At 44.0% G+C, this 15,611-nt stretch overlaps 1 protein-coding gene across 8 annotated transcripts in view; it reads left to right on the forward strand.

Annotated features, from left to right (window-relative positions):
- Positions 1-557: 557 nt before the first annotated feature.
- Positions 558-15,611, forward strand: part of LOC311141910 (zinc finger RNA-binding protein-like) — a 93,315-nt gene continuing 78,261 nt past the window's right edge. For all 8 annotated transcript variants that reach the window (XM_084177417.1, XM_084177419.1, XM_084177420.1 and 5 more), the window contains exons 1-2: positions 558-637; positions 854-935. In XM_084177417.1, the coding sequence (XP_084033543.1) occupies positions 601-637; positions 854-935 (119 nt within the window). In that variant the 5' untranslated portion in view covers positions 558-600. The remainder of the gene's footprint in view (positions 638-853; positions 936-15,611) is intronic.

Genomic DNA, 15,611 nt, shown 5'->3' on the forward strand with positions numbered 1-15,611 from the left:
AGCCATTACCACGAGCCCATCGTCACCAACCATTCCACTGACTCCGCTCCAGCCATTACCACGAGCCCATCCTCCCCAACCATTCCACTGACTCCGCTCCAGCCATTACCACGAACCCATCCTCCCCAACCATTCCACTGACTCCGCTCCAGCCATTACCACGAGCCCATCCTCCCCAACCATTCCACTGACTCCGCTCCAGCCATTACCACGAGCCCATCCTCCCCAACCATTCCACTGACTCCGCTCCAGCCATTACCACGAGCCCATCCTCCCCAATTAAGGTGGCACCAACCTCCTGTGGTACAAGTTGCTACAATACTTTTGTAAGAGAAAAATAAAACCACATGATGGTGTTAATTTCCTTATAATAGTCAGACACAATGCATAGATACATTTCCTATAAATAGTCTATAATTTAATATTATGGCCCAGTCAGTCGACCTTGAGGGGAAAAAAAATTATAGGCCTAGTAGAACTACAATTCCCATGTATATCTACGTGTACCGCGCATGTGCGCCTGGTCCAGTTCCTGGTCCGACCTTCTCATATAAATACGCAGGGTTACGAGTCAAGAGTTCGTCAGAGAATACGAACCCAATGATTCCTATATGTCCAGTGGTCTCCTTCACCTATGGTGAGTGAACGTTAATGACAACGATTAAATAGATAGCAAGACTATCAATTAATAATTGATAACATTTTACGGGGGGAAAGCTGTGGTTGGTCGGCGTGTCCTTGAGGTGCTCTTTCTGTAAACGAGGGTCTTGCTTCGAACAGTAACGTTAGCTAGCTAGCTAACCAGCGCTAGCCTACTGTTCAACCTCGGTGTATCTGTCCCTTTTTTCTGCAGTGCCCAGCCGGCTTGGTGAAGATGCCAAAATGGCTACCGGCAACTACTTTGGATTTACCCACGGTGCTGCTGCACAGTACAGGTAAGAGGAGTTGACTCCTTGGAATTGGTTTTGGAAATTATGCGATCCGTCACCGCGGGAGCCCAATTTTAAAGGACGCTCGGTGCTATCAGGGATCCTTGGGACTTCCCTACCCGTAAACATTATACTTCAATGGGGGGGAGAATAGGCACGTCCCAGGGATCCCGGAACACCCCCCCAGAGGAAGTTGTCGCCACTATTTGGCTGTAATTTCCTGTCCTAGATGGGAAATGCACGTTTAGGTTCCACCTCCCATTTTTAATTTTAAAGGTTACTTATACATATTCAACAATTGGTTGTGGGAATTTACACATGGAGTTAATAAACATCAACAAATGGTGCACTGACAGCTGTCAGTGTAGCTAGCATGTTAACCTTAGCTAGCTAGCTATCTTGCTAACATTATCTAGTTAATGTTATCTGTTGCTGTTTTTTTAATTTTAATTTTTTTACTACACCGCATTCACGAGATTATCCAGCTGCTTCTGGAGCTGGATTTGTTATAAGCATTGATTTAGGGAGAACTTTGTCACCGATGGAAACCACTGGCATAGCTTTGAATTTGCTATCTAATGTTATCTCCACAACGTTTTGGCATCTTCCATAAATTGGGTCCGTGAATCCGCCAGTTTATGCTTGATCCGAAAATGTGGTCAGAGGCTTCATATGGAGGGTGTGAGCAGAGCATGCAGAGGACTAATTGGTCTCTGTACCGAATCGCCCACATGTTGTAAGAATGCGGAGGGCTCGGTGAGCTCCGCATTGACATGATTGGTTGATGGTAGGTGGGGGCGGCAGGTCCAGTGTAAACACACTCACTTCCTTCACAACAGCTCTGCTCGGTGACTTCTGCAGAGGCCGTATCGCAGTAAATGCTATACAGCCACTGCAGACAAAGATTGACCATGAAAAGCATTCAACTTTGCAGCGGTTTCTGATTAATAAATAATAATAATAAGCCATTTAGCAGACGCTTTTATCCAAAGCGACTTACAGTCATGCGTGCATACATTTTTGTGTATGGGTGGTCCCGGGGATTGAACCCACTACCTTGGCGTTGCAAGCGCCGTGCTCTACCAGCTGAGCTACAGAGGACCAATGCAATGCTGGTTGGTGGTAACATTCAAATAAAACCCAGCTAGGCAGAGATTATTTTATGTCATATCATAGGAATAGACCTGGCATTTGCACGAAGTGGGCAGTTCAGATTCGTCACTTCAAGCCCAAATATACATCTTACTTTGACTAAAACAATTACTTATTGACTTAAATCGTTGTGCAACATCATGGGTAAGCTCTGGCCAGTGTCTTTCAGCTCGAAAAATTTGATTTCTGCTGGTGTGGGCGTTTTTTAATGTTTTCCAGCTGTTCTGATACCCCGCAGCGAGGTTGCTATTGTTTCAGGTTGGGGGAGGTAATACTAGCTAGGTGTTCTGCAGAGCAGACATCTGCAAGTGGCTGGTGCGGAAGCTTGCTAACGATAAGTGGAGGTGTTCTAATAGTTAGCTATCAAATGGCAAGATGTTAAAGTAAGCGTTGCAAGTAAGCATTCCACTGCTCCTTTTTATACCTGCTGTAAAGTGAATACGTGATGAATACATTTTGAATTGTATTGAGATGGCTATTCAGCTAAAGTTGGCGATCTACTTTGCAAGCAGTTTGATTTGAGAACTGTTTAGCTAGTGAAAGCTGCAACTGTTTTGACATTTGTTTACAGTAGCTAGCTACTAGGCAATCGAATAAATCCTAAATATACAGTGCCTTGCAAAAGGAGCCTTGGATTTCTTCACATTTTAGTTTTGCAAAGTGGGATTTAATTGGCATTTTTTTTGTCAACAATCTACACAAAATACTGTCCGTGGAAGAATGATTTAACTCTTAAAATATTTTTTTAGAAACTAAAATGTAGTTGTTGCATAACTATTTGGCCCCTTTGTTTAGGCAAGCCTAAATTATACTGAACAACTATATAAACGCAACATGTAAAGAATTTTTCCAAAGCGTATTTCTCATTTTGTGCACAAATATGTTTACATCCCTGTTAGTGAGCATTTATCCTTTGCCAATATAATCCATCCACCTGACAGGTGTGGCATATCAAGAATCTGATTAAACAGCATGATCATTACACAGGTGCACCTTGTGCTGGGGACAATAAAATAACACTCTAAATGAGCAGTTTTGTCACACAACACAATGCCACAGATGTCTCAAGTTTTGAGGGAGCGTGCAATTGGCACATGACTGCAGGAATATCCACCAGAGCTGTTGCCAGATAATTGAATGTTCAACACTACCATAAGCCGCTTCCAACGTTATTTTAGAGAATTTGGCGGTACGTCGAACCGGCCTCACAACCGCAGACCTAGTTCTGTGTCGTAACCGACATCAGTGGACAAATTCTCACCTTCAATGGCCACTGGCACGCTGGAGAAGTGTGCTCTTCACGGATTAATCCCGGTTTCAACTGTACCGGGCAGATGGCAGACAGCGTGTATGGCGTTGTGTGGGCGAGCGATTTGCTGACGTCACTGTTGTGAACAGAGTGCCCCATGGTGAGGTTATGGTAAGGGTAGGCATAAGCTACGGACAACGAACACAATTGCAATTTATCGATGGCAATTTGAATGCTCAGAGACCCGTGACGAAATCCAGAGCCCCATTGTCGTGCCCTTCATCTGCCGCCATCGCCTCCTGTTTCAGCATGATAATGCACTGTCGCAAGGATCTGTACTCAAACCTGGAAGCTGAAAATGTCCCAGTTCTTCAATGGCCTGCATACTCACCAGACATGTCACCCATTGAATGTTTGGGATGCTCTGGATCGACGTGTACGACAGCGTGTTCCAGTTCCCACCAATATCCAGCAACTTTGGGACAACATTCCACAGGCAACTCTATGCAAAGGATACGTCTCGCTGCACGAGGCAAATGGTGGTCACAGATACTGACTGGTTTTCTAATCCACACCTTTTAAGGTTTCTGTGACCAACCGATGCATATCTGTATTCCCAGCCATGTGAAATCTATAGATTAGTGCCTAATGAATTTATTTAAACTGTCAGATTTTCAGTAAACGTTTTTTGTTCAGGAATACTGGCCTAATAATAGATGTTGACATTATTTCATTTGTTTATGAAAATTCTACACGTTTTTGCTAATTTATAAAAATGTAATAACTAAAATCTAGTCGTTGCATAAATATTCACCCCTTTTTGTTTAGGCAAGCCTAAATTAGTTCAGGAGTCAAATTTGTCTTAACAAATCACGTAAGTTACCATGACTTACTCTGTGTGAAATAACAGGGGTTGACATGATTTTCTAACGACTAACCCTTCCTCTGTCCCCCATACATACAACATCTGTAAGGTCCCTCATTCAAGTATTGAATTTCAAGCACCGACTCAACTACAAAGACCAGGAAGCTTTTTGAACGCCTTGTAAAGAAGGGCAGTGATTGGTAGATGGGTCACAATAACAAATCAGACATTGAATATGCACAACATGACCAAAAGTATGAAATTGGGCGATTTTTAGGACTGGCTTGCAGTTGGTGTTCCAATTCAAATGTTTTTGATGGGGTTGAGGTTAGGGCTCTGTGCAGGCCAGTCAAGTTCTTCCACACCAATCTCGACAAACCATTTCTGTATGGACCTCGCTTTGTGCACGGGGGCATTGTCATGCTGAAACAGGAAAGGGCCTTCCCCAAACTGTTGCTACAAAGTTGGAAGCACAGAATCGTCTAGAATGTCATTGAATGCTGTAGCGTTAAGATTTCCCTTCACTGGAACTTAGAGCCCAATACATTATTCCTCCTCCACCAAACTTTACAGTTGGCACTATGCTTTCGGACAGGTAGCGTTCTCCTGGCATCCGCCAAACCCAGATTCATACGTCGGACTGCCAGATGGTGAAGTGTGATTCATCACTCCAGAGACCTGGAGCTGTGTGCTCCATTTGTATACACGTCATCAACGGGTGTGGCTGAAATAGCAGAATCCACTAATTTTGGAGGGATATATATATATATATATATATATATATATATATATATATATATATATATATATATATATATCTCTAGTGTATAAAGTGTCTTTTTTTTAAGCATCATGGTCAAGTTTAATAATTGTGCTATGTATTAAACCACCCAGACAGATCAAAGATGGTCGTTCTTCTGAACTGAGCTGCGGGACAGGAAGGAAACTGCTCAGGCATGTTACCATAAGGCCGTTTGGTGATTTTTAAAACTGCTACAGAGTTCAATGCTGTTATGGGAGAACTGAGAATGGATCAACATTGTAGTGTCTCCACAATAATGACCTAAATGAGTGAAAAGAAGAATACAAATATACAGAATAAAAATATTCAAGGCATTGAAGTAATACTGCAAAAAAACACAAAGGAATACACTTTTTGGCCTAAATGCAAAGCCTTATGTTTGGGGCAGATCCAACACAACACATCACTGAGTAACTGCTGCCTTATTTTTAAGCATGGTGGTGTCTGAATCATGTTATGGGTATGCTTGACATCAGCAAATACTGGGGAGTTTTTCAGGAATAAAGCAACAGGATGGAGATTAGCAAAAAAAAATTTAATGGCCAAATATTTCCCAATCCAGGTGTGTAAAGCACTTTCTAGACTTGCCCAAGAAGAGACACCGCTGTAATTGATGCTAAAGGTGTTGCTAACATGTATTGACTCAGGGAGCTGAATACTTATCTAATCAAGATATACAGTGCATTCGGAAAGTATTCAGTCCCCTTGACTTTTTCCACATTTTGTTATGCTACAGCCTTATTCTAAAATGGATTAAATTAAATGTTTTCCTCATCAATCTACACGCAACACTCCATAATGACCAAGCGAAAACAGGTTTAGAAATAAAAAAACAGAGACCTTATTTACATAAGTATTCAGACCCTTTGCTATGAGACTCGAAATTGAGCTCAGGTGCATCCTGTTTCCATAGATCATCCTTGAGATTTTTCTACAACTTGATTGGAGTCCACCTGTGGTAAATTCAATTGATTGGACATGATTTGGAAAGGCACACACCTGTCTATATAAGGTCCCACAGTTGACAGTGCATGTCAGAGCAAAAACCAAGCCATGAGGTCGAAGGAATTGGAACCACCAAGACTCTTCTTAGAGCTGGCTGCCTGGCCAAAATTAGCAAAATTGGGAGAAGGGCCTTGGTCAGGGAGAGAAACAGATGGTCACTCTGACAGAGCTCTAGAGTTCCTCTGTGGAGATGGTTGTCCTTCTGGAAGGTTCTCCCATCTCTGCAGCACTCCACCAATCAGGCCTTTTATGGTAGAGTGGCCAGATGGTAGCCAATCCTCAGTAAACGCACATGACGGCCCGCTTGGAGTTTGCCAAAAGGCAGCTAAAGGACTCTCAGACCATGAGAAACAAGATTATCTGGTCTGATGAAATCAAGATTGAACTCTTTGGCCTGAATGCCAAGCAACCTGGCACCATCCCTACGGTGAAGCATGGTGGTGGCAGCATCATGCTGTGGGGATGTTTTTCAGTGGCAGGGACTGGAAGACTAGTCAGGATCGAGGGAAAGATGAACAGAGCGAAGTATAGAGAGGGCTTTGATGAGAACCTGCTCCAGAGCGCTCAGGACCTCAGACTGGGGCGACGGTTCACCTTCCAAGAGGACCACGACCCTAAGCACACAGCCAAGACATCGCAGGAGTGGCTTCGGACAAGTCTTTGAATGTCCTTGAGAGGCCCAGCCAGAGCCCGGACTTGAACCCGATCTAACATCTCTGGAGAGACCTGAAAATAGCTGTGCAGCGACGCTCCCCATCCAACCTGACAGAGCTTGAGAGGATCTGCAGAGAAGAATGGGAGAAACTCTCCAAATACAGGTGTGCCAAGCTTGTAGCGTCATACCCAAGAAGACTCGAGGCTGTAATCGCTGCCAAAGGTGCTTCAACAAAGTACTGAGGAAAGGGTTTCAATACTTATGTAAATGTCATATTTCAGAATATTTTTTTATAGATTTGCAAATATATCTAAACTTGTTTTTGTGTGTAGAGTTGAGAGAAAATAATTAAATACATTTTAGAATAAGGCTGTAATGTAACAATGTGGAAAAGTTGAGTCTGAATACTTTCCGACTGCACTGTATGTTTTTTTTATTTAGCAACAACTAGATGAGTTATTTAATTTGTATTAATCTTTTATATAATTTCTTCCACTTTTGACATTTAGCATATTTTGTGTAGATTGAAATTGATTGTCAATTCTCACTTTAACACAAAATGTCAAATCTAAGCTGTCTTAATAATTGTTCTAAGACACTGTATCTTGCTGTCACCTTATCGTACATTAAACCTACCAAAAGCACAGCTAATCTAGAGTCTAGAGGTGTGGATTTCCCTTCTGATTCATTTTGGTCTTGTCAGAAGAGCTGTGGTTTTGGACTCCCCCAGAAGGCATTTTGGTATCAGTATTATTCCAGCATATTGTCTGTGTATTAACCTACTGTTCCTTTATGAAATGCCCTGACATGGTCTGCTGTGCACAGTGAATGATTTGTATCCAAAACAACTTTGGTCGACAGTCTAGATGGCTGTTGTTGTACCAAGAGGATTGTGCCGTTAACCCATAAACACACAACCGTATTTACAAGGAAAAACAGTTTTAGGCCTATATTTAGTTGATAACGTTTCATTTACATTTTAGTTGTGGGGTGCTGTTCAGTTTTTCAGAGCAATTTTCCTCTTGTCTGTTTTTTGAAATGCATGGAAAGCACATTTCCTGTAGCAGCAGCTTAGAGGTCATTGATGGAAAGCCAAGACTATTCTTCATGGCATTAACAGGCAGAGCATGGTGCCTCTTTCTGCCTGGTCAGCTTGCTGGCCACCAGACACAACTCCATTGCCAAGCCAACCCCGCCCCCCTTTCCTCTGTTGTCAGAGAGACCAACAGTGTGAAATCGTCCATAAGGAAATTAATAGGACAACGATACATCGACTCATTTTGTGTATAAAACTTTATAATTCCAAGTGACACAGATCGCTAATTTAAGCATTTATCTATCCGTTTTCCAGATTATGTTAAACCAGAAAAGGAAATGTGCTATTTTACTAACTGAGTCCGGCTTTAACGATGAGGAATCGGCACCAAACTACTTCTGACTAATTATCGGAGTTTCTCGACAGAATTTTATCCGACAGAATTGAGGGGGTCTGGCGTTATGAAGTGAGTCGGCGTAACATTTTGCAGCTGTGATATGATGTGGTGTGAGTTGGAGCTGGCCTTCAAACTGTTCCATCTATTTTTGTACAAACTTGTAAACAATACAATCCTACGGTGTTTGTGGATTTCATGTGGACCTAGTTTGGAGTTCATGACCAAAATGCGGTCTAGGCTACTCCATGTCTCTGCTACTTTGCAGTTGGCTGTTTGGGATCAGGAACGTAGGATTTTTTAAAAATGCTAAATCCACCTCTTATGTGGTGTGACGACAACGTCTGTTTTTGTTTCATCTTTTACTTATGCGTTTTCTGCACAGCTGCTTGCATCCCACAAATCTCACCCACATGATTTGGAGTTGACTTCATGGTCTTCAAGGCATAGGAAGTAGTTCACTCGCCTTGTTACTCCAGGCCTCATCCTCGGACTGTTGTAATGTAACCAATATCTGTAAACCGTCCGAGTGTTGCCTTTTTTATTATTTTACATGTTATTAGGATCCCCATTAGATGTTGCTAAAGCAGCAGATACTCTTCCTGGGGTCCACATGAAACATGACATAATACAGAACATTTTAATAGACAAGGACAGAACTACACAGAGCTCCAAAAGTATTGTGACACATTTGTGCTCTGTACTCCAGCACTTCAGATTTTGAAATGATAAATTGACGGAGGTTAAAGTGCAGACTGTCAGCTTTAATTTGAGGGTATTTTCCTCCATATCAAGTGAACCGTTTAGACATTTACAGTACTTGTTGTACAGTGTCTCCCTATTTTATGTGTATTAAAGTAGTCAATAGTGTTGTATTTGTTCCCATATTCCTAGAACGCAATGACTACATCAAGCTTGTGACTCTACAAACTTCTTGGATGCGTTTTTTGTTTTGGTTGGGTTTCAGATTATTTTGTGCCCAGTAGAAATGAATGGTAAATAATGTCTTTGTCATATTTCTAAACACTTAATTAAAGTGACTGCTACCATGATTACGGATAATCCTGACAATGAGTGACAAAGTTAGATGCACAAATATCATACCCCCAAGACATGTTAACCTCTCACCATTACAGTAACAGGGGACGTTAACGTTAATGCTTGTAATCGTTAAGGACTGGAGTTTTTCAGGAAAAAACAATTAATGGAATGGAGCTAAGCACAGGCAATATCCTAGAGGAAAACCAAGGTTGTCTACTTTCCACCAGACACTGGGAGATTAATTCTCAGTTCAGCTGGAAAATAACCTAAAACACAAGGCTAAATCTACACTGGAGTTGCTTACCAAGAAGACTGAATGTTTGAGTGGCCGAGTTACAGTTTAGACTTAAATCTACTTGAAAATCTATGGTAAGACCTGATAATGGTTGTCTAGCAATGATCAACAACCAATTTGACCGAGCTTGAAGAGTTGAGAAGATTAATGGGTAAATGTTGAAAGCTCTTTAGACTTACCCAGAAATACTCAGTTGTAATTGCTGCCAAAGGTGCTTCTATAAAGTATTGACTCAGAGGTGTGAATACTTAAGTAAATGAGTCTGGCCAATTGAGCCTGTAATCGAACCCACAATTGCTGATGCTCTAGATACTCAACTAGTCTCAAGAAGGCCAGTTTTATTGCTTCTTTAATCAGCACAACAGTTTTCAGCTGTGCTAACATAATTGCAAAAGGGGTTTCTAATGATCAATTAGCCTTTTAAAATGATAAACTAGCAAACACAACAGTATATACAGCTGCGGAAAAGATTTGAGACATTTACATTACATTTATGTCATTTAGCAGACGCTCTTATCCAGAGCGACTTACAAATTGGTGCATTCACCCTATAGCCAGTGGGATAATTTATTTATTTATTTTTGGGGGGGGGGGGGGGGGGGTAGAAGGATTACTTTATCCTATCCCAGGTATTCCTTAAAGAGGTGGGGTTTCAAATGTCTCCGGAAGGTGGTGAGTGACTCCGCTGTCCTGGCGTCGTGAGGGAGCTTGTTCCACCATTGGGGTGCCAGAGCTGCGAACAGTTTTGACTGGGCTGAGCGGGAACTATGCTTCCGCAGAGGAAGGGGAGCCAGCAGGCCAGAGGTGGATGAACGCAATGCCCTCGTTTGGGTGTAGGGACTGATCAGAGCCTGAAGGTACGGAGGTGCCGTTCCCCTCACTGCTCCATAGGCAAGCACCATGGTCTTGTAACGGATGCGAGCTTCAACTGGAAGCCAGTGGAGTGTGCGGAGGAGGGGGTGACGTGAGAGAACTTGGGAAGGTTGAACACCAGACGGGCTGCGGCATTCTGGATGAGTTGTAGGGGTTTAATGGCACAGGCAGGGAGCCCAGCCAACAGCGAGTTGCAGTAATCCAGACGGGAGATGACAAGTGCCTGGATTAGGACCTGTGCCGCTTCCTGTGTAAGGCAGGGTCGTACTCTCCGAATGTTGTAGAGCATGAACCTGCAGGATCGGGTCACCGCCTTGATGTTAGCGGAGAACGACAGGGTGTTGTCCAGGGTCACGCCAAGGCTCTTCGCACTCTGGGAGGAGGACACAACGGAGTTGTCAACCGTGATGGCGAGATCATGGAACGGGCAGTCCTTCCCCGGGAGGAAGAGCAGCTCCGTCTTGCCAGGGTTCAGCTTGAGGTGGTGATCCGTCATCCATACTGATATGTCTGCCAGAGATGCGATTCGCCACCTGGTTATCAGAAGGGGGAAAGGAGAAGATTAGTTGTGTATCGTCAGCGTAGCAATGATGGGAGAGGCCATGTGAGGATATGACAGAGCCAAGTGACTTGGTGTATAGGGAGAAAAGGAGAGGGCCTAGAACTGAGCCCTGGGGGACACCAGTGGTGAGAGCACGTGGTGCGGAGACAGCTTCTCGCCACGCCACTTGGTAGGAGCGACCGGTCAGGTAGGACGCAATCCAGGAGTGAGCCGCGCCGGAGATGCCCAGCTCGGAGAGGGTGGAGAGGAGGATCTGATGGTTCACAGTATCAAAGGCAGCAGACAGGTCTAGAAGGACAAGAGCAGAGGAGAGAGAGTTAGCTTTAGCAGTGCGGAGAGCCTCCGTGACACAGAGAAGAGCAGTCTCAGTTGAATGACCAGTCCTGAAACCTGACTGGTTTGGATCAAGAAGGTCATTCTGAGAGCGATAGCAAGAGAGTTGGCTAAAGACGGCACGCTCAATAGTTTTGGAAAGAAAAGAAAGAAGGGATACTGGTCTGTAGTTGTTGACATCAGTGGGATCGAGTGTTGGTTTTTTGAGAAGGGGTGCAACTCTCGCTCTCTTGAAGACGGAAGGGACATAGCCAGCGGTCAAGGATGAGTTGATCAGCGAGGTGAGGTAGGGGAGAAGGTCACCGGAGATGGTCTGGAGAAGAGAGGGGATGGGGTCAAGCGGGCAGGTTGTTGGGCGGCCTGCAGTCACAAGTCGCAAGATTTTATCTGGAGAGAGAGGGGAGAAAGAAGTCAAAGCATAGGGTAGGGCAGTGTGAGCAGGACCAGCAGTGTCATTAGACTTAACAAACGAGGATCGGATGTCGTCAACCTTCTTTTCAAAGTGGTTGAAGAAGTCATCCACAGAGAGGGAGGAGGGGGGTGGGGGGGAGGATTCAGCAGTGAGGAGAATGTGGCAAAGAGCTTCCTAGGGTTAGAGGCAGATGCTTGGAATTTAGAGTGGTAGAAAGTGGCCTTAGCAGCAGAAACGGATGAAGAAAATGTAGAGAGGAGGGAGTGAAAAGATGCCAGGTCGGCAGGGAGTTTAGTTTTCTTCCATTTCCGCTCAGCTGCCCGGAGCTCTGTTCTGTGAGCTCGCAATGAGTCATCAAGCCACGGAGCTGGAGGGGAGGACCGAGCCGGCCGGGAGGATAGGGGACACAGGGAGTCAAAGGATGCAGAAAGGGAGGAGAGGAGGGTTGAGGAGGCAGAATCAGGAGATTGGAGGGAGAAGGATTGAGCAGAGGGAAGAGATGATAGGATGGAAGAGGAGAGAGTAGTGGGAGAGAGAGAGCGAAGGTTGCGGCGGCGCGTTACCATCTGTGTAGGGGCAGAGTGAGTAGTGTTGGAGGAGAGCGAGAGAGAAAAGGATACAAAGTAGTGGTCGGAGACATGGAGGGGAGTTGCAGTGAGATTAGTAGAAGAGCAACATCTAGTAAAGATGAAGTCAAGCGTATTGCCTGCCTTGTGAGTAGGGGGGGACGGTGAGAGGGTGAGGTCAAAAGAGGAGAGGAGTGGAAAGAAGGAGGCAGAGAGAAATGAGTCAAATGTAGACGTAGGGAGGTTGAAATCCCCCAAAACTGTGAAGGGTGAGCCATCCTCAGGAAAGGAACTTATCAAGGCGTCAAGCTCATTGATGAACTCTCCAAGGGAACCTGGAGGGCGATAGATGACAAGGATATTAAGCTTAAATGGGCTAGTGACTGTGACAGCGTGGAATTCAAATGAGGAGATAGACATATGGGTTAGGGGAAAAATTGAGAATGACCACTTGGGAGAGATGAGGATTCCTGTGCCACCACCCCTCTGACCAGATGCTCTCGGGGTATGCGAGAACACATGGTCAGACGAGGAGAGAGCAGTAGGAGTTGCAGTGTTTTCAGTGGTAATCCATGTTTCCGTCAGCGCCAGGAAGTCGAGGGACTGGAGGGTAGCATAGGCTGGGATGAAGTCAGCCTTGTTGGCAGCAGAACGGCAGTTCCAGAGGCTGCCTGAGACCTGGAACTCCAGGTGTGTGGTGCGTGCAGGGACCACCAGGTTAGAGAGGCAGCAGCCACGCGGTGTGAGGCGTTTGTGTAGCCTGTGCGGAGAGGAGAGAACAGGGATAGGCAGAGGCATAGTTGACAGGCTGTAGCAGATGGCTACAATAATGCAGAGGAGATCGGAATGAAATGAACTAAACATCTGGGAAAGGAGAGAGCAGGGCCTCCCTCACCAAAAAAATATAACTCTCCCAACTTCCACCTCAGAAACTATAATTGTTTCACTGAACCACCCGAATAAAACTCTCCCAACTTCCACTTTAGAAATTAAAATTGTTGTGAACTACAGCGGTTCAATGTTTCAAGGAATAGACTCAACTTACTTTATTCAGCTAGCTAACTATGACGCCATAGCTAACTAGCATGCTAGCATCCAATAACACACAGTTTAGCACCAATACTTGGTTACAACAAACTACCAATAGTGTGTGGACACACTAAACAGATAATTCGTGTCCGTGTCTAGTTCTTTCATAACGCAGCAATAATTAAACGTTGGCTAGCTAGCACAAAGATATTGTATTTAGCTACTACAGTACAGCTAGCTGGTAGTGTTGGCTAGCTAGCAATGGCTGCTGTGTTGACTTTGTTTGAAAAACGGCGTCGCTGCGAACGAATGTAGCTGGCTAAAAGGATATTGTATTTAGTTGCTACCGTTGCTAATAGCTACTCGCCAGCTAATCCAGGAGGTGAGTTAGCTAGCTAGCTTCGTGCTACACCCGGCACCGCCGAATACAAAAGTAACCTACAATAACTACATACAACAACTACCCACAACAGCCCACGATGCCTACCTATAATACCTAACTACAATCTAAATACATAGTTTAAGCCTTACTCGACAAAGCCCAAGCTATGTATAAAGCCAAACTTACCCGACGCCAGCTGTCTGGGTGGCAGACTGCAATCAGTAGCTGTAATTAAGTACAGCAGCTACCAACCACCTAACGTTAATGCCTCGGATAATGAGGTTAGAAAAACAGCTGAATGGTAGGCAGCTAGATGGCTCAATCACAGGTACTCTTAAGCGTGAAATAACATTGGAAACAACTAACCACAGTTGCTAAAAGTTACCAGTAGCTACCCGCTAGCTAGCTAGCTTTGTTGGTCCAAGTAGTGGGTTAGCTAGCCTCGTGCTTCGCCGGGGTCCGCCGAATACAATACTTACCTACAATAACTACCTAAGTAAACTACCTATAATACCTAACTACAATACCTACCTACAATCTAAATACATGGTTTAAGCTTTACTCAACACCATATAAGCCAAGCTTACCTCCTGCTAGAGAAAACACAACCTCTCCCGACCACCGTCAGCATTAAGATGTTAGAAGAACTGCAAAATTATCAGTTTCTCTGTTTTTACTATTTATAGGTATGTGTTTGGGTAAAAAATAATTGTTTTGTTGTATTCTATAAACTACTGACAACATTTCTCCCAAATTCCAAATAAAAATATTGTTTTTTTGAGCATTTATTTGCAGAAAATGACAACTGGTCAAAATAACAAAAAATATGCAGTGTTGTCAGACCTCGAATAATGCAAAGAAAATAAGTTATGTTCATTTTTAAACAACACAATAGTAATGTTTTAACTTAGGAAGAGTTCAGAAACCAATATTTGGTGGGATAACCCTGTTTTTTTTTTTTTTTTTTTTTTTTTTTTCAATCACAGCTTTCATGTGTCTTGGCATGCTCTCCACCAGTCTTTCACATTGATGTTGGGTGACTTTATGCCACTCCTGGCGCATCCACACCTTGATTGACCTGGCTGTGTGGCATGGCGCATTGTCCTGCTGGAAAAACCAATCCTCAAGAGTTGGGGAACAATGTCAGAGCAAAAGGAAGCAAGTTTTCTTCCAGGACAACCTTGTACGTGGCTTGATTCATGCGTCCTTCACAAAGACAAATCTGCCCGATTCCAGCCTGGCTGAAGCATCCCCAGATCATCACCAATCCTCCACCAAATTTCACAGTGGGTGCGAGACACTGTGGCTTGTAGGCCTCTCCAGGTCTCCGTCTAACCATTAGACGACCAGGTGTTGGGCAAAGCTGAAAATTGGACTCATCAGAGAAGATGACCTTACTCCAGTCCTCTACGTTCCAATCCTTATGGTCTTTTGCAAACCTCAGCCTGGTTCTTCTTTGCTTCTCATTGATGAAGGGCTTTTTTCTAGCTTTGCACGACTTCAGCCCTGCCCCTAGGAGCCTGTTTCAAACCGTCCTCGCCGTGCACTTCACCCCAGTTGCCATTAGCCATTATTTTTGTAGGTCACTTGATGTCATCCTACGGTTGTTGATTGACATTGGAATGAGCTGGCGGTCATCCCGGTCAGTAGAGTTGTTTTCGCCCTCTGCCGGTCTGTAGCTTTGTTGTCCCCAATGTCTGCTGCTTGACCTTGTTCTTATGAACCGCCGTCTTTGAAATTTTAAGGATGGAAGCAACCTGACGCTCACTGTATCCCTCTGCCAGTAAAGCCAGAATTGAACCCTTTTCCTCACTCAACTTTCCTTTTCAACTCTTTTGGCATGGTCAATAGTTTATTTTTTTGATTCATATTACTTTTGAGGTACTATTAGCACTGTTTTTGCCATCCAGCTGGTCCTATTGCAAGAGGATAGTGATGACCACAGCAGTGGTTTTTATACTTTTCCTCATTTTAAATAAGATTTGGTTCAGGTGATCACCTAATCAGTACCTAATTCAGTAGAATGAGGTG

This window comes from Coregonus lavaretus (assembly GCF_964263955.1).
Source record: "Coregonus lavaretus genome assembly, chromosome: 14".
NCBI lineage: Eukaryota > Metazoa > Chordata > Actinopteri > Salmoniformes > Salmonidae > Coregonus > Coregonus lavaretus.